Source organism: Bombina bombina, chromosome 1, assembly GCF_027579735.1.
Source record: "Bombina bombina isolate aBomBom1 chromosome 1, aBomBom1.pri, whole genome shotgun sequence".
Lineage (NCBI taxonomy): Eukaryota > Metazoa > Chordata > Amphibia > Anura > Bombinatoridae > Bombina > Bombina bombina.
The window spans coordinates 1,010,196,054-1,010,220,703 of NC_069499.1; the positions used below are offsets into that span (position 1 = coordinate 1,010,196,054).

General features: G+C 40.9%; 1 protein-coding gene across 2 annotated transcripts in view; it reads left to right on the plus strand.

Annotated features, from left to right (window-relative positions):
* ZHX3 (zinc fingers and homeoboxes 3) overlaps positions 1-24,650 on the plus strand; it is a 236,787-nt gene that overhangs the window by 172,744 nt on the left and 39,393 nt on the right. Inside the window, exon 5 of one of the 2 annotated variants that reach the window (XM_053714184.1) lies at positions 2,108-2,187. The exons of the other annotated variant lie outside the window; for it this stretch is intronic. Within the exon in view, the coding sequence (XP_053570159.1) occupies positions 2,108-2,133 (26 nt within the window). The 3' untranslated portion in view covers positions 2,134-2,187. Of the gene's footprint in view, positions 1-2,107; positions 2,188-24,650 lie in introns of those variants that run through there. 2 annotated transcript variants of the gene reach the window in all.

The following is a 24,650-nucleotide window of genomic DNA, read 5'->3' on the forward strand; positions in this document are numbered from 1 at the left end:
TTCATTTTGATAAGGTGGTTTTGCGTACCAAACCTGGATTTCTTCCTAAGGTTGTTTCAAATAAGAATATTAATCAGGAAATTGTTGTTCCTTCCTAATGTCCTAATCCTTCTAAGAAGAAGCGTCTGTTACATAACCTAGACGTGGTTCGTGCCTTGAAGTTTTACTTACAGGCCACTAAGGATTTCCGTCAATCATCTTCATTATTCATTGTTTATTCTGGAAAGCGTAGGGGTCAGAAAGCTACGGCTACCTCTCTTTGGCTGAGGAGTATCATCCGTCTGGCATATGAGACTGCTGGACAGCAGCCTCCTGAAAGAATTACGGCTCTTTCTACTAGGGCTGTGGCTTCCACATGGGCCTTTAAAAACTATGCTTCTATTGAACCGATTTGTAAGGCTGCGACTTGGTCGTCTCCATACTTTTTCCAAATTTTACAAATTTGATACTTTTGCTTCTTCTGAGGCTGTTTTTGGGAGAAAGGTTCTTCAAGCAGTGGTGCCTTTCGTTTAGGTCTGTCTTGTCCCTCCCGTTTCATCCGTGTCCTGTAGCTTTGGTATTGTATCCCACAAGTAAGGATGAAATCTGTGGACTTGTTGTATCTTGTAGAAGAAAAGGAAATTTATGCTTACCTGATAAATTGATTTCTTCTACGATACTACAAGTCCACGGCCCTCCCTGTCATTTTTAAGACGGATTATATTTTATTTTTTACAACTTCCGTCACCTCTGCACCTTTAGCTTTTCCTTTCTCTCTTCCTAAACCTTCGGTCGAATGACTGGGGGTGGAGGGAAGGGAGGAGCTATATATATATACAGCTCTGCTGTGGTGCTCTTTGCCACTTCCTGTTAGCAGGAGGTAAATATACCACAAGTAAGGATGAAATCCGTGGACTCGTCGTATCGTAGAAGAAATCAATTTATCAGGTAAGCATAAATTTCCTTTTTATCATCAAACTTGCTTTTTTCTCTTGCTATTCTTAGTTTAAACTAAACATAGGTAGGCTCATATGTTTATTTCTGAGCCTTTGAGGGCTGCCTCTTATCACATGCTTTTTAAATCTCTTTTCAACATAAAGAGACAGTACACATGGGCCATATAGATAACACTGTGTTCAAGCACAGGTGGTTATTTAAGATTTAGCACAATACAATGCTACATTTAAGACAATAGATAATAAACGGTCACAGTCATGTGATCAGGGGGCTGGATGAGGGTTCCTAGATACAAAGTAATCAGAGGTAAAAAGTATATTAATATAACTGTGTTGGTTATGCAAAACTGGGGAATGGGTAATAAAGGGATTATATATCTTTTAAAACAATAACAATTCTATGGTAGACTGTCCCTTTAACAGTAGCCATACTTAAAACTGACAAAATATCACGTTTACTTTGCATTGAGGGTGATCACGTTCTCAAACAGGGATGTTGTGAGCAGTGAAATCTCAATATATCCAATGTCTGGTCATGTGGCTTGTGATTTTATGAGAATGTGTTTGGGTTACCCGTATTGCTTAATCAGGGAAAAAGAGTCCATATCCATTAACATATGGGGTGCTCCCATTGTGTTTCATAATTTAACTTTTACACTACAAAGCAGTTTTTTGGCTTTTGAACTTTTTCTTTGAGTTTTTAATTTTATTTGCAAAAAGTCACCATAAGAAGTGCAAAAAAGTTATTCAGTAAACACCAGCATGGAAGACGTATAACAAATCATTTTATGGTTTGAAATGTAGCATCACTTTAACTGCCAAAGCATCAGAATTCATAATTTCATATCCCTAGATTTTTTATTTTTTTATTGCCATTTTGTATCATTTTATGCATAAAATGGGAAGGAATAAGCATACATTTTAAAACAAAATAAATTCCAATTCATCAATTTGGAATATTGTGACAATGCATACTTGCCCCATACACCTGTCCAAACTTATTTAGCATTGTTAAAGAAACATGCAAGTCTAAATTAAACCTCAAATAGAGCACCAAGTTTCTCCTTCAGATTCCTGAAGGGAAATCTAGATTACAAAATGGCAGCACCTATAATTAGAGGGAGGTCCATGTAATGTATTTAGTGCTTTTAAGATTAATGGTTGTTTTCCAGGTGATCGTCATTTGCTAGCCCTCTAGATGGTCATGAAGCCCTTTAAAGAAGCAACTGTTGTCAAAGTTTCCTTGATACTTAGGATCCTGTCTGGTAATAAGTCACAATGCCTTTTGATATTTTGAAATATTTGTTCTTTTTGGGTTTTACTCCTGTGACTAGTAAGCTACAGCATTTTCTTTTTATTGACGCAATGAAAACCACGGATCATCAATTACTGTTGGGAATACCACTCCTGCCCAGCAGGAGGTGGCAAAGAGCACCACAGCAAAGCTGTTAAATATCACCTCCCTTCCCTTCCACCACATTCATTCTCTTTGCCTACGTTAGAGCAAAGAAGTGGTAAAGTTAGGTGTTAGTAAAAGATTTTTCAATCAAGAGTTTATTAATTTTTAAGTAGTGCATGATTGTGCTGCTTTGTTCTAGGGTGTAGCTGTAGTCCATATCAGTCTCTTCAGTAGAGCAGTGTGGTGGCTTTACAGCAATGGGAACTTGTGGGACATAATTCTCACTGCGCCTCCCATGTAATTTATGCTGCCCTAATCCCGATAGCCTAAGTAAGATTACTCAGGCTTTATCTTTTCTCCACAGGTCTATGTGAGGGAGAGGACCTCTCAAACCTGCTGAGCTGCCTTGCTGTCTGGCAGATTTACAAGGTAAGTGCTGACTTTTTATTCTAGGTCTGGGAAAAGAATAAAAGTATCCAGAGGAAGTGGAACACTTTATTTACCTGGGACATAGAGCCTCCTATATTCAAAATGAGGGGATTTATAGACAGCACCTTTTTAAGCAGGCACTGGGGCTGAGGATAGAGTCTCATAATAGGCGATTTCTTTCATGTAATTGGCAAGAGTCCATGAGCTAGTGACGTATGGGATATACAATCCTACCAGGAGGGGAAAAGTTTCCCAAACCTCAAAATGCCTATAAATAAACCCCTCACCACACCCACACCCACAATTCAGTTTTACAAACTTTGCCTCCTATGGAGGTGGTGAAGTAAGTTTGTGCTAAGATTTCTACGTTGATATGCGCTTCTCAGCATTTTGAAGCCCTGTTCCTCTCAGAGTGCAGTGAATGTCAGAGGGATGTGAAGGGAGTATCACCTATTGAATGCAATGGTTTTCCTCACGGGAGATCTATTTCATAGGTTCTCTGTTATCGGTCGTAGAGATTCATCTCCCACCTCCCTTTTCAGATCGACGATATACTCTCATATTCCATTACCTCTACTGAAAACCATTTCAGTACTGGTTTGGCTATTTGCTATATATGGATTGGGTGTCTTTTAGTAAGTATGTTTTTATTATTTAAGACACCAACTATGGTTTGGCACTTTATGCGTTTATATAAAGTTCTAAATATATGTATTGTACTTATATTTGCCATGAGACAGGTTTGTGTATTTCCTTTTGCAGACTGTCAGTTTCATATTTGGGGAAAAACATATTTAGGAAATATTTTTCTTACCTGGGGTTTAGTCTTTTTTTTTTTTCCTTCAAATTGACTGCTTTTTTCTTTTTTTTAAAATTGCGGGCAAAATTGAGCCAGCGAGTGCGCAAAATGCTAAAGTTTATTGCGTCTTTCTCTTGTAAAGGTGTATCCAGTCCACAGGTTCATCCATTACTTGTGGGATATTCTCCTTCCCAACAGGAAGTTGCAAGAGGACACCCACAGCAGAGCTGTCTTTATAGCTCCTCCCCTAACTGCCACCCCCAGTCATTCTCTTGCAACTCTCGACATGATAGGAAGTGTAAGAGAGATGTGGTGACTTAGTGTAGTTTTTACCTTCAATCAAGAGTTTATTTTTAAACGGTACCGGCGTTGTACTGTTTTACTCTCAGGCAGAAATTGGAAGAAGAATCTGCCTGGAGGTTGATGATCTTAGCGGTTTGTAACTAAGGTCCATTGCTGTTGTCACACATAACTGAAGAGTATGGAAAGAAAACTTCAGTTGGGTGGACGGTTTGCAGATCACCTGCTTTGAGGTATGTTCAGTATATTTATTTCTAGAGAGATCAGGTCTAGAAAATGCTGACAGAGCCTTCTTTATTTGAGGTAAGCCTGATGCAGTGATTTAACGACTGGGATCATGCTTACAAGAAAGGGTAATTTCTTTCATGTAATTAGCAAGAGTCCATGAGCTAGTGACATATGGGATATACATTCCTTCCAGGAGGGGCAAAGTTTCCCAAACCTTAAAATGCCTATAAATACACCCCTCACCACACCCACAATTCAGTTTTACAAACTTTGCCTCCCATGGAGGTGGTGAAGTAAGTTTGTGCTAGATTCTACGTTGATATGCGCTTTGCAGCAGGCTGAAGCCCGGTTTTCCTCTCAGAGTGCAGTGAATGTCAGAGGAATGTGAAGAGAGTATTGCCTATTTGAATACAATGGTCTTCCTCTAGGGGATCTATTTCATAGGTTCTCTGTTATCGGTCGTAGATATTTCTTCTCCTACCTCCCTTTTCAGATCGACGATATACTCTTATATACCATTACCGCTACTGATTCTCGTTTCAGTACTGGTTTGGCTATCTACTATATGTAGATGAGTGTCCTGGGGTAAGTAAGTCTTATTTTTTGTGACACTCTAAGCCAGTGATTTTTAACCTTTTTTTTCTTGTTAAGTGTGTTCAGTCCACGGGTCATCCATTACTTATGGGATATATTCTCCTTCCCAACAGGAAGTTGCAAGAGGATCACCCAAGCAGAGCTGCTATATAGCTCCTCCCCTCGCATGTCATATCCAGTCATTCTCTTGCAACCCTCAACAAAGAAGGAGGTCGCGAGAGGAGCTGGAGTTTTTACTTAATTATTCTTCAATCAAAAGTTTGTTATTTTAAACGGCACCGGAGTGTGCTGTTTTTTCTATCTCAGGCAGTATTTGGAAGAAGAAACTGCCTGCGTTTTCTATGATCTTAGCAGGTGTAACTAAGATCCACTGGCTGTTCTCGACATTGAGGAGTGGGGTAACTTCAGAAAATGGGAATAGCATGCGGGGTCTCCCGCAAATGAGGTATGTGCAGTACAATATTTTCTGGGAATGGAATTGACTAAGAAAACACTGCTGTTACCCGTATGATGTAAGTACAGCCTTAAATGCAGTAGTAGTGACTGGTATCAGGCTGATAAATGTATGCACAGTAGAGTTATTTTCTAGGGACTAGAATTTGACTGAAAAAATACTGTTAATACTGATATAATGTGTGAGCCTTAACTGCAGTAGAAGCGACTGGTAGCAGGCTTAGTAATAACTTTACACAGCATCTGAAATGTTGTTTTTTCAAACGTTTACTGGCATGTTAATCGTTTTGTGAGGTACTTTGGTGATAAATCTTTTTGGGCATGATTTTTTTCCACATGGCTAACGTATATTTCTGCATAGAAACCGTTATATCAGGTCTCCCACTGTTGTAATAGGAGTGGGAGGGACCTTTTTTTAGCGCCTTGTTGCGCAGTTAGAATTCTAGCACAGTCTTCCTGCTTCTTCCTCTTTGATCCAGGACGTCTCCAGAGAGCTCAGGGATCTTCAAAAGTCGTTTTTGAGGGAGGTAATCAGTCACAGCAGTCCTGTGACAGTGTGTTTGACTGTGATAAAAGCGTTAAATCTTAATTTGATATCCGTTTTTGGGTACTGAGGGGTTACTCATCCTTTTGCTAATGAGTGCAATCCTCTGCTAATTAATACATTTAAAGAATTGTTGACTATAACTGAATTAGTTCTTTGTTATTCAACTGTGTTTTTTTTTTAAAAAAGCGCTGCAGCGTTTTTTATATTGCTTGTAAACTTATTGAAAGTAATTTCCAAGCTTGCTAGCTTCATTGCTAGTCTGTTTAAACATGTCTGATACAGAGGAATCTGCTTGTTCATTATGTTTAAAAGCCGATGTGGAGCCCAATAGAAATATGTGTAACAATTGTATTGATATTACTTTGAATAAAAGTCAATCTGTACCGATAAAGAAATTATCACCAGACAACGAGGGGGAAGTTATGCCGTCTAACTCTCCTCACGTGTCAGTACCTTCGTCTCCCGCTCGGGAGGTGCGTAAGATTGAGGCGCCAAGTACATCAAGGCCCTTACAAATCACTTTACATGATATGGCTAATGTTATGAAAGAAGTATTATACAATATGCCCGAGTTAAGAGGCAAGCGCGACAGCTCTGGGTTAAGGACAGAGCGCGCCGATGACACGAGAGCCATGTCTGATACTGCGTCACAATTTGCAGAACATGAGGACGGAGAGCTTCATTCTGTGGGTGACGGTTCTGATTCGGGGAGACCGGATTCAGAAATTTCAAATTTTAAATTTAAGCTTGAGAACCTCCGCGTGTTGCTAGGGGAGGTGTTAGCGGCTCTGAATGATTGTGACACGGTGGCAATCCCAGAGAAATTATGTAGGCTGGATAAATACTATGCGGTACCGGTGTGTACTGACGTTTTTCCTATACCAAAGAGTCTTACAGAGATTATTAGCAAGGAGTGGGATAGACCCGGTGTGCCTTTTTCCCCTCCTCCGATATTTAGAAAAATGTTCCCTATAGACGCCACCACACAAGACTTATGGCAGACGGTCCCTAAGGTGGAGGGAGCAGTTTCTACTTTAGCCAAGCGTACCACTATCCCGGTGGAGGATAGCTGTGCTTTCTCAGATCCAATGGATAAAAAATTAGAGGGTTACCTTAAGAAAATGTTTGTTCAACAAGGTTTTATATTACAGCCTCTTGCATGCATTGCGCCTGTCTGCTGCAGCGGCATTCTGGTTTGAGTCTCTGGAAGAGGCGATTCGCACAGCACCATTGGATGAATCTTTGAGCAAGATTAGAACCCTTAAGCTGGCTAATGCGTTTGTTTCGGATGCCGTAGTGCATTTAACCAAACTTACGGCTAAGAATTCCGGATTCGCCATACAGGCGCGCAGAGCGCTATGGCTTAAATCCTGGTCAGCAGATGTAACTTCTAAGTCTAAACTACTAAACATTCCTTTCAAAGGGCAGACCTTATTCGGGCCCGGCTTGAAGAAAATTATTGCTGACATTACTGGAGGTAAGGGCCACACCCTTCCTCAGGACAGGGCCAAATCAAAGGCCAAACAGTCTAATTTTCGTGCCTTTTGTAATTTCAAGGCAGGAGCAGCATCAACTTCCTCCGCTCCAAAACAGGAAGGAACTACTGCTCGTTACAGACAGGGTTGGAAAGGCAACCAGTCATGGAACAAGGGCAAGCAGGCCAGAAAGCCTACTTCCGCCCCTAAGACAGCATGAAGACAGGGCCCCCTTTCCGGAGATGGATCTAGTGGGGGGCAGACTTTCTCTCTTCGCCCAGGCTTGGGCAAGAGATGTACAGGATCCCTGGACGTTGGAGATTATATCTCAGGGATACCTTCTGGATTTCAAAACTTCTCCTCCACAAGGGAGGTTTCATCTGTCAAGGTTATCAACAAACCTAGTAAAGAAAGAGGCATTTCTACAATGTGTACAAGACCTCTTAGTGATGGGAGTGATCCACCCAGTTCCGCGAACGGAACAGGGGCAAGGGTTTTATTCAAATCTGTTTGTGGTTCCCAAGAAAGAGGGAACCTTCAGACCAATCTTAGACTTAAAAATCTTAAACAAATTCCTAAGGGTTCCATCGTTCAAGATGGAAACCATTCGGACCATCCTACCCATGATCCAAGAGGGTCAATATATGACCACAGTGGACTTAAAGGATGCCTACCTTCACATACCGATTCACAAAGATCATTATCGGTACCTAAGGTTTGCCTTTCTTTGTAGCTCTTCCCTTCGGATTAGCTACGGCCCCGAGAATTTTTGCAAAGGTTCTGGGCTCACTTCTGGCGGTACTAAGACCATGAGGCATAGCGGTGGCTCCGTACCTAGACGACATTCTGATACAAGCGTCAAGTTTTCAAAATGCAAAGTCTCATACAGAGATAGTTCTAGCATTTCTGAGCTCGCATGGGTGGATAGTGAACGTGGAAAAGAGTTCTCTGTTACCACTCACAAGGGTCCCTTTTCTAGGGACTCTTATAGATTCTGTAGAGATGAAGATTTACCTGACGGAGTCCAGGTTATCAAAGATTCTCAATGCTTGCCGTGTCCTTCACTCCATTCCAAGGCCAACAGTAGCTCAGTGCATGGAAGTAATCGGCTTAATGGTCGCGGCAATGGACATACTGCCATTTGCGCGCCTACATCTCAGACCGCTGCAACTATGCATGCTAAGTCAATGGAACGGGGATTACTCAGATCTATCCCCTTTGCTAAATCTGGACCAGGAGACCAGAGATTCTCTTCTCTGGTGGTTGTCACGGGTTCATCTGTCCAAAGGAATGACTTTTCGCAGACCAGATTGGACGATTGTAACAACAGATGCCAGCCTACTAGGCTGGGGAGCAGTCTGGAACTCCCTGAAGGCTCAGGGATTGTGGACTCAGGAGGAGAGACTCCTCCCGATAAATATTCTAGAATTAAGAGCAATATTCAATGCTCTTCTAGCTTGGCCTCAGTTAGCAACACTGAGGTTCATCAGATTTCAGTCGGACAACATCACGACTGTGGCTTACATCAATCATCAAGGGGGAACCAGGAGTTCCCTAGCGATGTTGGAAGTCTCAAAGATAATTCGCTGGGCAGAGTCTCACTCTTGCCACCTGTCAGCGATCTACATCCCAGGCGTGGAGAACTGGGAGGCGGATTTTCTAAGTCGCCAGACCTTTCATCCGGGGGAGTGGGAACTCCACCCGGAGGTATTTACTCAACTGATTCGTCGTTGGGGCAAACCGGATCTGGATCTCATGGCATCTCGCCAGAACGCCAAGCTTCCTTGTTACGGATCCAGGTCCAGGGACCCGGGTGCGGTGCTGGTAGATGCACTAGCAGCCCCTTGGGTTTTCAACATAGCTTATGTGTTTCCACCTTTTCCGTTGCTACCTCGACTGATTGCCAGGATCAAACAGGAGAGAGCATCGGTGATTCTGATAGCGCCTGCATGGCCACGCAGGACCTGGTATGCAGACCTAGTGGACATGTCGTCCTGTCCACCATGGTCTCTACACCTGAGGCAGGACCTTCTAATTCAGGGTCCTTTCAACCATCCAAACCTAATTTCTCTGAGGCTGACTGCTTGGAAATTGAACGCTTGATTCTATCAAAGCGTAGGTTTTCGGATTCGGTTATTGATACATTAATACAGGCTCGGAAACCTGTTACCAGAAAAATTTACCACAAGATATGGCGTAAATATTTATATTGGTGTGAATCCAAGAGTTACTCATGGAGTAAGGTTAGGATTCCTAGGATATTGTCTTTTCTACAAGAGGGTTTAGAAAAGGGCTTATCCACTAGTTCACTAAAGGGACAGATTTCTGCTCTGTCTATTCTTTTACACAAGCGTCTGGCAGAGAATCCAGACGTCCAGGCTTTTTGTCAGGCTTTGGCTAGGATGAAGCCTGTTTTTAAAACTGTTGCTCCTCCGTGGAGCTTAAACTTGGTTCTTAAAGTTCTTCAGGGTGTTCCGTTTGAACCCCTTCATTCCATTGATATTAAGCTTTTATCTTGGAAAGTTCTGTTTTTGATGGCTATTTCCTCGGCTCGAAGAGTCTCTGAGTTATCTGCCTTACATTGTGATTCTCCTTATCTGATCTTTCATTCAGACAAGGTAGTCCTGCGTACTAAACCTGGGTTTTTACCTAAGGTTGTTTCTAACAGGAATATCAATCAAGAGATTGTTGTTCCATCGTTATGCCCTAATCCTTCTTCAAAGAAGGAACGTCTTTTGCATAATCTAGACGTGGTCCGTGCCCTGAAGTTCTACTTACAGGCAACTAAAGATTTTCGACAAACTTCTTCTCTGTTTGTCGTTTACTCTGGACAGAGGAGAGGTCAAAAGGCTTCGGCTACCTCTCTCTCTTTTTGGCTTCGTAGCATAATACGCTTAGCCTATGAGACTGCAAGACAGCAGCCTCCTGAAAAAATTACAGCTCATTCCACTAGAGCTGTGGCTTCCACCTGGGCCTTTAAGAATGAGGCCTCTGTTGAACAGATTTGCAAGGCTGCAACTTGGTCTTCACTTCATACTTTTTCCAAATTTTACAAATTTGACACTTTTGCTTCTTCGGAGGCTGTTTTTGGGAGAAAGGTTCTACAGGCAGTGGTTCCTTCTGTTTAATGTTCCTGCTTTGTCCCTCCCATCATCCGTGTACTTTAGCTTTGGTATTGGTATCCCATAAGTAATGGATGACCCGTGGACTGAACACACTTAACAAGAGAAAACATAATTTATGCTTACCTGATAAATTTATTTCTCTTGTAGTGTGTTCAGTCCACGGCCCGCCCTGTCTTTTTAAGGCAGGTTCTAAATTTTAAATTATAACTCCAGTCACCACTGCACCCTATAGTTTCTCCTTTCTCGTCTTGTTTCGGTTGAATGACTGGATATGACATGTGAGGGGAGGAGCTATATAGCAGCTCTGCTTGGGTGATCCTCTTGCAACTTCCTGTTGGGAAGGAGAATATATCCCATAAGTAATGGATGACCTGTGGACTGAACACACTACAAGAGAAATAAATTTATCAGGTAAGCATAAATTATGTTTTTTGCCGTGGCACACTTTTTTACATTAAAAAATCCTGTGGCACACCACCATCCCAAAATTTAAAAAAAATCACACATTGTAGCCTAATACTGCATATATATATATATATACACATACAGACAAACACACACATACTTTATGTATTGTTCTGTTATGCCATGCCTCCTACAAACTACCTCTGCACTGGGAGTAAAAAACAAGCAAAGTTTAAAAAATATGTCACACTGTTGTCAGTCTGCCGTGGCACACCTGAGGATCTCTCACGGCACACTGGTTGAAAAACACTGCTCTAAGCTATGGTTGGGCACTTTACATATAAAGTTCTAAATATATGTCTTTAAACTTATATTTGCCATGATTCATGATAATCAGTATTCCTTCATTCAGACTGTCAGTTTCATTATTTGGGATAATGCATATGAATAAATATTATTTTTCTTACCTTCAATTTTCAATTGACTATTTTTCCCTGCGGGCTGTTAGGCTCGCGGGGGCAGAAAATGCTTCATTTTATTGCGTCATTCTTGGCGCAAACTTTTTTGGCGCAAAATTTTGTAATTTCCGGCGTCGTAGTTGAAATGAAATTTTAAAACATATTTTGTATAAGAATTATATTGTCCACAATGTTTTTATATATTAAGATTTACTCACAATATCAGCCTCACCTTAAGAAACAGGTGTAGGGTAATTAATTAATGAATTCAGCTGTTAGATGTGGGTTTAAAAGAGAGCATTGTGTACCTGTATTTTAAAGCTTGAGAAAGAAACTACAGTTTAGAAACGCGTTGCTCTATTTAGAATTGACTCTTATATCTTTGGAGTATTTGTTTTTATACCTTGTGGCTGAATAACCCTTGTAGGTGACTTTTTTCAGTATTGGCCACAAAAGCAGGCCTTGGGAGCTATAACGCTAATCCTGTAAAAACAAAATGTCAAATTTCACCGGGTTTCTAGCCTAGGGTATTTAATGTATACCTGTTAAGCACTTCTGTTTCCAGAGACTGTTCGATATTCCTGGAGGGTGGTCCACGGCATGGATCGTTGGTTCACAAGTTTGGAGGCCGGTTCCTGCTAACTATTATGTGAGTACGGATATACCTTCCTTTGTCATATATTTTTGACATATACTAAGAGGATCCCTTGTCCGTAGGAAAATATTGCCACTGGCTGCGACTGCCTCTCTGCCCTGGGAACGCTCCTTTTACAACTATACACAGTTTTGCACAGCTTTGAGCGTGGGTCCCCATAGTGACAAGTTGGAGAATATAATTGTCCTGGATCTCAAATGCTACATGAACTCTTGGCTACAGAAGTTTAACTATTGTGTTTTTATTTATATTTTCTGTGTTATATAATTTTATGTTTTTCAAATAGGTCGACCTATATTGTAATAGTGTTTGGTTATTATTTAAAGTTTTTTACATTTAGTCTTTTAATCCAAGTATTTGTTGCTGGCATCTTCTATATATATTTTTAAACTGACTTATTCATACATTTTTTTGTATAATATTTTTATAGATATATATATATATATATATATATATATATATATATATATATATATATATATATATTCATTCACTGTAAACATTGAGTTATATATTATTAAATTAGTATCAGGTCAATAGTTTTTAATTTTACTCTTAAGCTGGTTTCAGCGCTCCCTAGTATTTTTGTTTCTATATCTGTGTCTAAACCCTACATGTTTATAGGCTGAAGTAGGAATTGGATTAACTGCTTCATGCCCACAAACAGGAAAAAATTAGAGTTAAAACAAACTCACAGTGAACACTGAAATTTCATTGCATTCATTAGAAAAATAATAAAATGTGTAATGTCAACCTAGTGAACTAAATAAATAAATATTTAAATAGTGTACAAAAAAAGTGAACATACAAATATCAACACTTTTTTTATAAAAGTATAAATATTTAAGTTATTGGCAGCTTGCAGAATATAATTAGAAAATCTCAATCAATTATGCATTCTTAAAGGAAAGTATATCTTAAAGGGAAATATATCTTAAAAATTCCAAAAAGATGCATGTGAGAATTAAGGGGTTAATAGCTAAAGGGCCACATCAGAGAAACAGGTAAAAAAAAGTGTATGTATGTGTGTGTATATATGTGTGTATGTATATATATACGGAAAAAGAGGAAAACTCGATCCTCAGGTCAGCATTTGAGAATAAAAAGTCACTTTATTGAATCCATTAAAAATCCCTGGAGGGGTCTAATACAGCGAAAAACATTGAGCACTGTGTACTCAAGCTGACATGTTTCGGCTGAATACCGTAATCATAGCTTGATTGAGTACATCAGTGCTAAGCATTTAAGAGACAGTGATGTAGGTGATTGGATCAAAACAATTACACACTTTCAATGCTAAAACTGAATTGCTATGTTAACCCTTTCCCTGTCTAATTTCTATGTAGAGCTGCCAAACAAGCTATCTATTATTTGAGAAACAAAAAACAAAAATAATAATAGTAATAAAAAAGGGTTTCATTATTATTATTGTGTGAGAGGGGGGAGAACCATAACTTATTGTGTTATGACTATTGAATAGTAGATTTCTCTGTTAGTGGTACAGAAATCTGTTGATTTTTGATCTTGATATTATTTTGCCTTAGTTTTTGCATATAAAAGAGAGGGAAGAGAAAATTTGTACCTGTACACAAATATGTATTTAGTAATGTTAAACTAGCTGCCTGTCTCCATTATATAGAAGGAGCTATTGCCTGGCTACCTTGGGGACATATAAAAATTGTCACTAAACTAGTAATTTCTATATAAAGTTATACTATATATGAATTACTACTATATTTTCACTGGAGAATGAGAATTAATTTCTCCAACATAGGTGTGTCCGGTCCACGGCGTCATCCTTACTTGTGGGATATTCTCTTCCCCAACAGGAAATGGCAAAGAGCCCAGCAAAACTGGTCATATGATCCCTCCTAGGCTCCGCCTACCCCAGTCATTCTCTTTGCCGTTGCACAGGCAACATCTCCACGGAGATGGCTAAGAGTTTTTTGGTGTTTAAATGTAGTTTTTATTCTTCAATCAAGTGTTTATTTTAAAATAGTGCTGGTATGTACTATTTACTCTGAAACAGAAAAGAGAAGAAGATTTCTGTTTGTGAGAGGAAGATGATTTTAGCAAACGTTACTAAAATCGATTGCTGTTTCCACACAGGACTGTTGAGATGAAGTAACTTCAGTTGGGGGAAGCAGTTGGCAGACTTTTCTGCCTGAGGTATGATGGCCACATTTCTAACACGACTTGGTAATGCTGGAAGGCTGTCATTTTCCCTATGGGGACCGGTAAGCCATTTTCTTAGATTAAGTATAAGAATAAAGGCTTTATAAGGGCTTAAAAAACTGGTAGACATTTTTCTGGGCTAAAACGATTACTTGCTAAGCATATTTGACAGATTATAGCGCTTTATAGTTATTATAATCTTGGGGATTGTTGTTAAAAAACGGCAGGCACTGTATGGACACCTTTTTCAGATGGGGGCCTTCTCTAGTCATAGGCAGAGCCTCATTTTCGCGCCACTAATGCGCAGTTGTTTTTGGAAGGCAAGGCATGCAGATGCATGTGTGAGGAGCTAAGATCCACTTAAAAAGCTTATAGAAGGCGTCATTTGGTATCGTATTCCCCTCTGGGCTTGGTTGGGTCTCAGCAAAGCAGATTCCTGGGACTGTATAGGGGTTAAATGTAAAAACGGCTCCGGTTCCGTTATTTTAAGGGTTAAAGCTTTCAAATTTGGTGTGCAATACTTTTAAGGCTTTAAGACACTGTGGTGAAATTTTGGTGAATTTTGAACAATTGCTTCATACTTTTTCGCATATTCAGTAATAAAGTGTGTTCTGTTTAAAATTTAAAGTGACAGTAACGGTTTTATTTTAAAACGTTTTTTGTGCTTTGTTGACAAGTTTAAGCCTGTTTAACATGTCTGAACCATCAGATAAAAACGATGTTCTATATGTATGAAAGCCAATGTGTCTCCCCATTTAAATATATGTGATAATTGTGACATGGTGTCCAAACAAAGTAGGGACAATGATGCCACAGATAATAATAGTGCCCAAGATGATTCTTCAGATGAGGGGAGTAAGCATGGTACTGCATCACCCCCTTCTGTGTCTACACCAGTTTTGCCCACACAAGAGGCCCCTAGTACATCTAGTGCGCCAATACTTATTACTATGCAACAATTAACGGCTGTTATGGATAATTCTATTGCAAATATTTTATCTAAAATGCCTACTTATCAAAGAAAGCGCGATTGCTCTGTTTTAAACACTGAAGAGCAAGAGGACGCTGATGATAACGCTTCTGACATACCCTCACACCAATCTGAAGGGGCCAGGAGGGAGGTTTTGTCTGAGGGAGAAATTTCAGATTCAGGGAAAATTTCTCAACAAGCTGAACCTGATGTTGTAACATTTAAATTTAAATTAGAACATCTCCGCGCACTGCTTAAGGAGGTATTATCTACTCTGGATGATTGTGACAATTTGGTCATTCCAGAGAAATTATGTAAGATGGACAAGTTCCTAGAGGTTCCGGTGCCCCCCGATGTTTTTCCTATACCCAAGCGGGTGGCGGACATAGTAAACAAGGAATGGGAAAGGCCCGGCATACCTTTTGTGCCTCCCCCTATATTTAAGAAATTATTTCCTATAGTCGACCCCAGAAAGGACTTATGGCAGACAGTCCCTAAGGTCGAGGGGGCGGTCTCTACTCTAAACAAACGCACTACTATTCCCATAGAAGATAGTTGTGCTTTTAAAGATCCTATGGATAAAAAATTAGAGGGTTTGCTTAAAAGAATGTTTGTTCAGCAAGGTTACCTTCTTCAACCAATTTCATGCATTGTTCCTGTCACTACGGCAGCGTGTTTCTGGTTCGAAGAACTAGAAAAGTCGCTTGATAAGGAATCTTCGTATGAGGAGATTATGGACAGAGTTCATGCACTTAAATTGGCTAACTCTTTTATTCTAGATGCCGCTTTGCAATTAGCCAGATTAGCGGCGCAAAATTCAGGGTTTGCTATCGTGGCGCGCAGAGCGCTCTGGCTAAAGTCTTGGTCAGCGGATGTGTCTTCCAAGACAAAATTGCTTAACATCCCTTTCAAGGGCAAAACACTGTTTGGTCCTGATTTGAAAGAGATTATTTCAGACATCACCGGAGGAAAGGGCCACGCCCTTCCTCAGGATAGGTCTTTTAAGGCTAGAAATAAGCCTAATTTTCGTCCCTTTCGCAGAAACGGACCAGCCTCTACTTCTACATCCTCTAAGCAAGAGGGTAATACTTCTCAACCCAAACCAGCCTGGAGACCGATGCAAGGCTGGAACAAGGGTAAGCAGGCCAAGAAGCCTGCCACTGCTACCAAAACAGCATGAAGGGATGGCCCCCGATCCGGGACCGGATCTGGTGGGGGGCAGACTTTCTCTCTTTGCTCAGGCCTGGGCAAGAGATGTTCAGGATCCTTGGGCACTAGAAATAGTTTCTCAAGGTTATCTCCTGGAATTCAAGGAACTACCCCCAAGGTGAAGGTTCCACAGGTCTCAATTATCTTCAAACCAAATAAAAAGACAGGCATTCTTACATTGTGTAGAAGACCTGTTAAGGATGGGAGTAATTCATCCAGTTCCAATAAGAGAACAAGGGATGGGATTTTACTCCAACCTGTTCATAGTTCCCAAAAAAGAGGGAACGTTCAGACCAATTCTAGATCTCAAGATCCTAAACAAATTTCTCAGGGTTCCATCATTCAAAATGGAAACCATTCGAACGATCCTTCCTACCATCCAGGAAGGTCAATTTATGACCACGGTGGATTTAAAGGATGCGTACCTCCATATTCCTATCCACAAGGAACATCATCAGTTCCTAAGGTTCGCTTTTCTGGACAAGCATTACCAGTTTGTGGCACTTCCTTTCGGTTTAGCCACTGCTCCGAGAATTTTCACAAAGGTACTAGGGTCCCTTCTAGCGGTTCTAAGACCAAGGGGCATTGCAGTAGTACCGTACTTGGACGACATCCTGATTCAAGCGTCGTCTCTGTCAAAAGCAAAGGCTCATACGGACATCGTCCTAGCCTTTCTCAGATCTCACGGATGGAAAGTAAACATAGAAAAAAGTTCTCTTTCCCCGTCAACAAGAGTTCCCTTCTTGGGAACAATAATGGACTCCTTAGAAATGAGAATTTTTCTGACAGAGGTCAGAAAATCAAAACTTCTAAGCTCTTGTCAAGTTCTTCATTCTGTTCTTCGTCCTTCCATAGCGCAGTGCATGGAAGTAATAGGATTGATGTTTGCAGCAATGGACATAGTTCCTTTTGCACAAATTCATCTAAGACCATTACAACTGTGCATGCTCAGACAGTGGAATGGGGATTATACAGACTTGTCTCCGACGATTCAAGTAGATCAAAGGACCAGAGATTCACTCCGTTGGTGGCTAATCCTGGACAACCTGTCACAGGGAATGAGCTTCCGCAGACCAGAGTGGGTCATTGTCACGACCGACGCCAGTCTGGTGGGCTGGGGCGCGGTCTGGGAACCCCTGAAAGCTCAGGGTCTATGGTCTCGGGAAGAATCTCTTCTCCCGATAAACATTCTGGAACTGAGAGCGATATTCAATGCTCTCAAAGCTTGGCCTCATCTAGCAAAGGCCAAATTCATAAGGTTTCAATCAGACAACATGACGACAGTTGCATATATCAACCATCAGGGGGGAACAAGGAGTTCCCTGGCGATGGAGGAAGTGACCAAGATAATTCAATGGGCGGAGGATCACTCCTGCCACTTGTCTGCAATCCACATCCCAGGGGTGGAAAATTGGGAAGCGGATTTTCTGAGTCGTCAGACATTCCATCCGGGGGAGTGGGAACTCCACCCGGAAATCTTTGCCCAAATAACTCAATTATGGGGCATTCCAGACATGGATCTGATGGCGTCTCGTCAGAACTTCAAGGTTCCTTGTTACGGGTCCAGATCCAGGGATCCCAAGGCGACTCTAGTAGATGCACTAGTAGCACCTTGGACCTTCAACCTAGCTTATGTTTTCCCACCGTTTCCTCTCATTCCCAGGCTGGTAGCCAGGATCAACCAGGAGAGGGCTTCGGTGATCTTGATAGCTCCTGCGTGGCCACGCAGGACTTGGTATGCAGACCTGGTGAATATGTCATCGGCTCCACCATGGAAGCTACCTTTGAGACAGGACCTTCTTGTTCAAGGTCCATTCGAACATCCGAATCTGGTTTCTCTCCAATTGACTGCTTGGAGATTGAACGCTTGATTTTATCAAAGCGTGGGTTTTCAGATTCTGTAATAGATACTCTGATTCAGGCTAGAAAGCCTGTAACTAGAAAAATTTACCATAAGATATGGAAAAAATATATCTATTGGAGTGAATCTAAAGGATTCCCATGGAACAAGATAAAAATTCCTAGGATTTTATCCTTTCTACAAGAGGGTTTGGAGAAGGGATTATCTGCAAGTTCTCTGAAGGGACAGATTTCTGCGTTATCTGTTTTACTTCACAAAAGGCTGGCAGCTGTGCCAGACGTTCAAGCGTTTGTTCAGGCTCTGGTTAGAATCAAGCCTGTTTACAGACCTTTGACTCCTCCCTGGAGTCTTAATCTAGTTCTTTCAGTTCTTCAAGGGGTTCCGTTTGAACCCTTACATTCCGTAGATATTAAGTTATTATCTTGGAAAGTTTTGTTTTTGGTTGCAATTTCTTCTGCTAGAAGAGTTTCTGAGTTATCTGCTCTGCAGTGTTCTCTGCCCTATCTGGTGTTCCATGCAGATAAGGTGGTTTTGCGTACTAAGCCTGGTTTTCTTCCGAAAGTTGTTTCCAACAAGAATATTAACCAGGAGATAGTTGTACCTTCTTTGTGCCCGAATCCAGTTTCAAAGAAGGAACGTTTGTTACACAATTTGGACGTAGTCCGTGCTCTAAAATTCTATTTAGAGGCCACTAAAGATTTCAGACAAACTTCTTCTTTGTTTGTTGTTTATTCTGGTAAAAGGAGAGGTCAAAAGCAACTTCTACCTCTCTTTCTTTTTGGCTTAAAAGCATTATCCGTTTGGCTTATGAGACTGCCGGACGGCAGCCTCCTGAAAGAATCACAGCTCACTCCACTAGGGCTGTGGCTTCCACATGGGCCTTCAAGAACGAGGCTTCTGTTGACCAGATATGTAAGGCAGCGACTTGGTCTTCATTGCACACTTTTGCCAAATTTTACAAATTTGATACTTTTGCTTCTTCAGAGGCTATTTTTGGGAGAAAGGTTTTGCAAGCCGTGGTGCCTTCCATTTAGGTGACCTGATTTGCTCCCTCCCTTCGTCCGTGTCCTAAAGCTTTGGTATTGGTTCCCACAAGTAAGGATGACGCCGTGGACCGGACACACCTATGTTGGAGAAAACAGAATTTATGCTTATCTGATAAATTACTTTCTCCAACGGTGTGTCCGGTCCACGGCCCGCCCTGGTTTTTTTTTAATCAGGTCTGATGAATTATTTTCTCTAACTACAGTCACCACGGTATCATATGGTTTCTCCTATGCATATTTCCTCCTGTACGTCGGTCGAATGACTGGGGTAGGTGGAGCCTAGGAGGGATCATATGACCAGCTTTGCTGGGCTCTTTGCCATTTCCTGTTGGGGAAGAGAATATCCCACAAGTAAGGATGACGCCGTGGACCGGACACACCGTTGGAGAAAGTAATTTATCAGGTAAGCATAAATTCTGTTTTCTCTATTGGGAGCTATGCTTGCTAGTTGTATATTGAAAAATATTGTGATACTCAATTTATATGCATACGTCATTTATGATATGGTTCTAAATGCTAAGAATGATACCACAGTTGAAATTGATAGATGAGGAGCATTCATGGAATGTAACTTATTGATACTATTTTTATTTTTAATCCTCATTGCCAATTAATGGTACATGCTTAGCACTGTATTTAGATATAATATTATTGCCAATAGTTTATGAGATCGTATTCAGAGTTCTGGCCCCTTGGTACTCTTGTTTGTAGCCTGAAAATCCAATACATTTCTCTTTCCTAAAATGAGATTTCTGTCACCACCTCTTAAAGGGGTCTTGATTTTCTCAATGGCTTGCCATCTCAGGGTTGTACTGCTTTCTCCTGTTAAGTGTGGTCAGTCCACGGGTCATCATTACTTCTGGGATATTAACTCCTCCCCAACAGGAAGTGCAAGAGGATTCACCCAGCAGAGCTGCTATATAGCTCCTCCCCTCTACGTCACCCCCAGTCATTCTCTTGCACCCAACGAATTGATAGGATGTGTGAGAGGACTGTGGTGATTATACTTAGTTTCATACCTTCAATCAAAAGTTTGTTATTTTATAATAGCACCGGAGTGTGTTATTCCTTCTCTGGTAGAATTTGAAGAAGAATCTACCTGAGTTTTTTCTATGATTTTAGCCGGCGTAGTTAAGATCATATTGCTGTTTCTCGACCATCTGAGGAGAGGTAAACTTCAGATCAGGGGACAGCGGGCAGATTAATCTGCAAAGAGGTATGTAGCAGCTTATTATTTTCTGACAATGGAATTGATGAGAAAATTCTGCCATACCGATATAATGTAAACTCAGCCTTAAATGCAGTAGCAGCAACTGGTATCAGGCTGTCATGTATGTATAATTTACACTTCAGTATTCTGGGGAATGGCACTTCACTGGAATTATACTGTATGCATAAGACTTTAGCCTAATTTGCAGGGACTAGCAACAGGCTTTTTAATAACACTTAATTTATTTAATGTTAAACGTTTTTTGCTGGCATGTAAAATCGTTTAATTTTCTGAGGTACTGGGTGAAAAAATGTTTTGGGCACTATTTTTTTCCACTTGGCAGTCGTTTTATTTAATTTATGACAGTTTACTGATCTCTCTCACTGTTGTGTGTGAGGGGGAGGGGCCTTTTTTGGCGCTTTTGCTACGCATCAAAAAATTCAGTCAGAAGTTTGTCTTCCCTGCATGATCCGGTTCATCTCTACAGAACTCAGGGGTCTTCAAAACTTATTTTGAGGGAGGTAATCACTCACAGCAGAGCTGTGAGATTGTAGTTGACTGTGATAAAAAACGTTTATTTCGGTATTGTTTTTTTCTGCTATCAGGGTTAGTTATCCTTTGCTAATGGGAGCAATCCTTTGCTAAAATTGTGTTTTTACAAAGATTTGATGCTATAACTTCTCAGTTTATTAATTTTCAACTGTCATAACTTTTTCTGTGCTTATTATAGGCACAGTACGTTTTCATATTATAGTAAATTACTTGAAAAGTATTTCCAAGTTGCTAGTTTATTTGCTAGTGTGTTAAACATGTCTGATTCAGAGGAAGATATCTGTGCTATATGTGCTAAAGCCAAAGTGGAGCCCAATAGAAATTTATGTACTAACTGCATTGATGCTACTTTAAATAAAAGTCAATCTGTACAAATTGAACATATTTCACCAAACAACGAGGGGAGAGTTATGCCGACTAACTCGCCTCACGTGTCAGTACCTGCATCTCCCGCTCGGGAGGTGCGTGATATTGTAGCGCCGAGTACATCTGGGCGGCCATTACAAATCACATTACAGGATATGGCTACTGTTATGACTGAAGTTTTGGCTAAATTACCAGAACTAAGAGGTAAGCGTGATCACTCTGGGGTGAGAACAGAGTGCGCTGATAATATTAGGGCCATGTCAGACACTGCGTCACAATTTGCAGAACATGAGGACGGAGAGCTTCATTCTGCGGGTGACGGTTCTGATCCAAACAAACTGGATTCAGACATTTCAAATTTTAAATTTAAGCTGGAAAACCTCCGTGTATTACTAGGGGAGGTGTTAGCGGCTCTGAATGATTGTAACACAGTTGCAATACCAGAGAAAATGTGTAGGTTGGATAAATATTTTGCGGTACCGTCGAGTACTGACGTTTTTCCTATACCTAAGAGACTTACTGAAATTGTTACTAAGGAGTGGGATAGACCCGGTGTGCCGTTCTCACCCCCTCCTATATTTAGAAAGATGTTTCCAATAGACGCCACCACACGGGACTTATGGCAAACGGTCCCTAAGGTGGAGGGAGCAGTTTCTACTTTAGCTAAGCGTACCACTATCCCGGTGGAGGATAGCTGTGCCTTTTCAGATCCAATGGATAAAAAGTTAGAGGGTTACCTTAAGAAAATGTTTGTTCAACAAGGTTTTATATTGCAACCTCTTGCATGCATTGCGCCTGTCACGGCTGCAGCAGCATTTTGGTTTGAGTCTCTGGAAGAGACACTTGAATCAGCTCCATTAGATGAGATTACACACAAGCTTAAAGCCCTTAAGTTAGCTAACTCATTTATTTCGGATGCCGTAGTACATTTAACTAAACTTACGGCTAAGAATTCCGGATTCGCCATTCAGGCGCGCAGAGCACTGTGGCTAAAATCCTGGTCAGCTGACGTTACTTCTAAATCTAAATTGCTTAATATACCTTTCAAAGGGCAGACCTTATTCGGGCCCGGGTTGAAAGAAATTATCGCTGACATTACAGGAGGTAAAGGCCATGCCCTGCCTCAAGACAGAGCCAAACCTAAGGCTAGACAGTCTAATTTTCGTTCCTTTCGTAATTTCAAAGCAGGAGCAGCATCAACTTCCTCTGCACCAAAGCAGGAAGGAGCTGTTGCTCGCTACAGACAAGGCTGGAGACCTAACCAGTCCTGGAACAAGGGCAAGCAGGCCAGGAAACCTGCTGCTGCCCCTAAGACAGCATGAATTGAGGGCCCCCGATCCGGGAACGGATCTAGTGGGGGGCAGACTTTCTCTCTTCGCCCAGGCTTGGGCAAGAGATGTCCAGGATCCCTGGGCGTTAGAGATCATATCTCAGGGATACCTTCTGGACTTCAAATCCTCTCCCCCAAAAGGGAGATTTCATCTGTCAAGGTTGTCAACAAACCAAATAAAGAAAGAGGCGTTTCTACGCTGTGTACAAGATCTTTTACTAATGGGAGTGATCCATCCGGTTCCGCGGTCGGAACAAGGACAAGGGTTTTACTCAAATCTGTTTGTGGTTCCCAAAAAAGAGGGAACTTTCAGGCCAATCCTGGATTTCTTTCATGTAATTAGGAAGAGTCCATGAGCTAGTGACGTATGGGATATACATTCCTACCAGGAGGGGCAAAGTTTCCCAAACCTTAAAATGCCTATAAATACACCCCTCACCACACCCAAAATTCAGTTTTACAAACTTTGCCTCCGATGAAGGTGGTGAAGTAAGTTTGTGCTAGATTCTACGTTGATATGCGCTCCGCAGCAAGTTGGAGCCCGGTTTTCCTCTCAGCGTGCAGTGAATGTCAGAGGGATGTGAGGAGAGTATTGCCTATTTGAATGCAGTGATCTCCTTCTACGGGGTCTATTTCATAGGTTCTCTGTTATCGGTCGTAGAGATTCATCTCTTACCTCCCTTTTCAGATCGACGATATACTCTTATATATACCATTACCTCTGCTGATTCTCGTTTCAGTACTGGTTTGGCTTTCTACAAACATGTAGATGAGTGTCCTGGGGTAAGTAAATCTTATTTTCTGTGACACTCTAAGCTATGGTTGGGCACTTTATTTATAAAGTTCTAAATATATGTATTCAAACATTTATTTGCCTTGACTCAGAATGTTCAACGTTCCTTATTTTTCAGACAGTCAGTTTCATATTTGGGATAAATGCATTTGTTTCAATCATTTTTTCTTACCTTAAAAAATTTGACTTTTTCCCTGTGGGCTGTTAGGCTCGCGGGGGCAGAAAATGCTTCATTTTATTGCGTCATTCTTGGCGCAAAATTTTTTTTTCTGTTTCCGGCGTCATACGTGTCGCCGGAAGTTGCGTCATTTTTTGACGTTTTTTTGCGTCAAAAATGTCGGCGTTCCAGATGTGGCGTCATTTTTGAGACAAAAATGACGCCCATATTTTTTAGCGCCAAAAAAGACGCCCACATTATTTGGCGCCTAAATGCTTTTGGCGCTAAAAAATATGGGCGTCATTTTTGTCTCCACATTATTTAAGTCTCACTATTTATTGCTTCTGGTTGCTAGAAGCTTGTTCACTGGCATTTTTTTCCCATTCCTGAAACTGTCATTTAAGGAATTTGATCAATTTTGCTTTATATGTTGTTTTTTTCTTTTACATATTGCAAGATGTTCCACGTTGCAACTGAGTCAGAAGATACTTCAGGAAAATCACTGCACAGTGCTGGAGCTACCAAGCTAAGTGTATCTGCTATAAACTTTTGGTATCTGTTTCTCCAGCTGTTATTTGTATTGCATGTCATGTCAAACTTATTAATGCAGATAAAATTTCCTTTAGTACTGTTACATTACCTGTTGCTGTTCCGTCAACATCTAATTTTCAGAGTGTTCCTGATAACATAAGAGATTTTATTTTTTAAATCCATTAAGAAGGCTATGTCTGTTATTTCTCCTTCTAGTATACATAAAAGTCTTTTAAAACTTCTCTTTTTTTCAGATGAATTTTTAAATGAACATCATCATTCTGATACTGATAATGGTTCTTCTGGTTCAGAGGTTTCTGTCTCAGAGGTTGATGCTGATAAATCTTTGTATTTGTTCAAGATGGAATTTATTCGTTCTTTATTTAAAGAAGTGTTATTTGCATTAGAAATAGAGGATTCTGGTCCTCTTGATACTAAATGTAAACGTTTAAATAAGGTTTCTCCAACATAGGTGTGTCCGGTCCACGGCGTCATCCTTACTTGTGGGATATTCTCTTCCCCAACAGGAAATGGCAAAGAGCCCAGCAAAGCTGGTCACATGATCCCTCCTAGGCTCCGCCTTCCCCAGTCATTCTCTTTGCCGTTGTACAGGCAACATCTCCACGGAGATGGCTTAGAGTTTTTTGG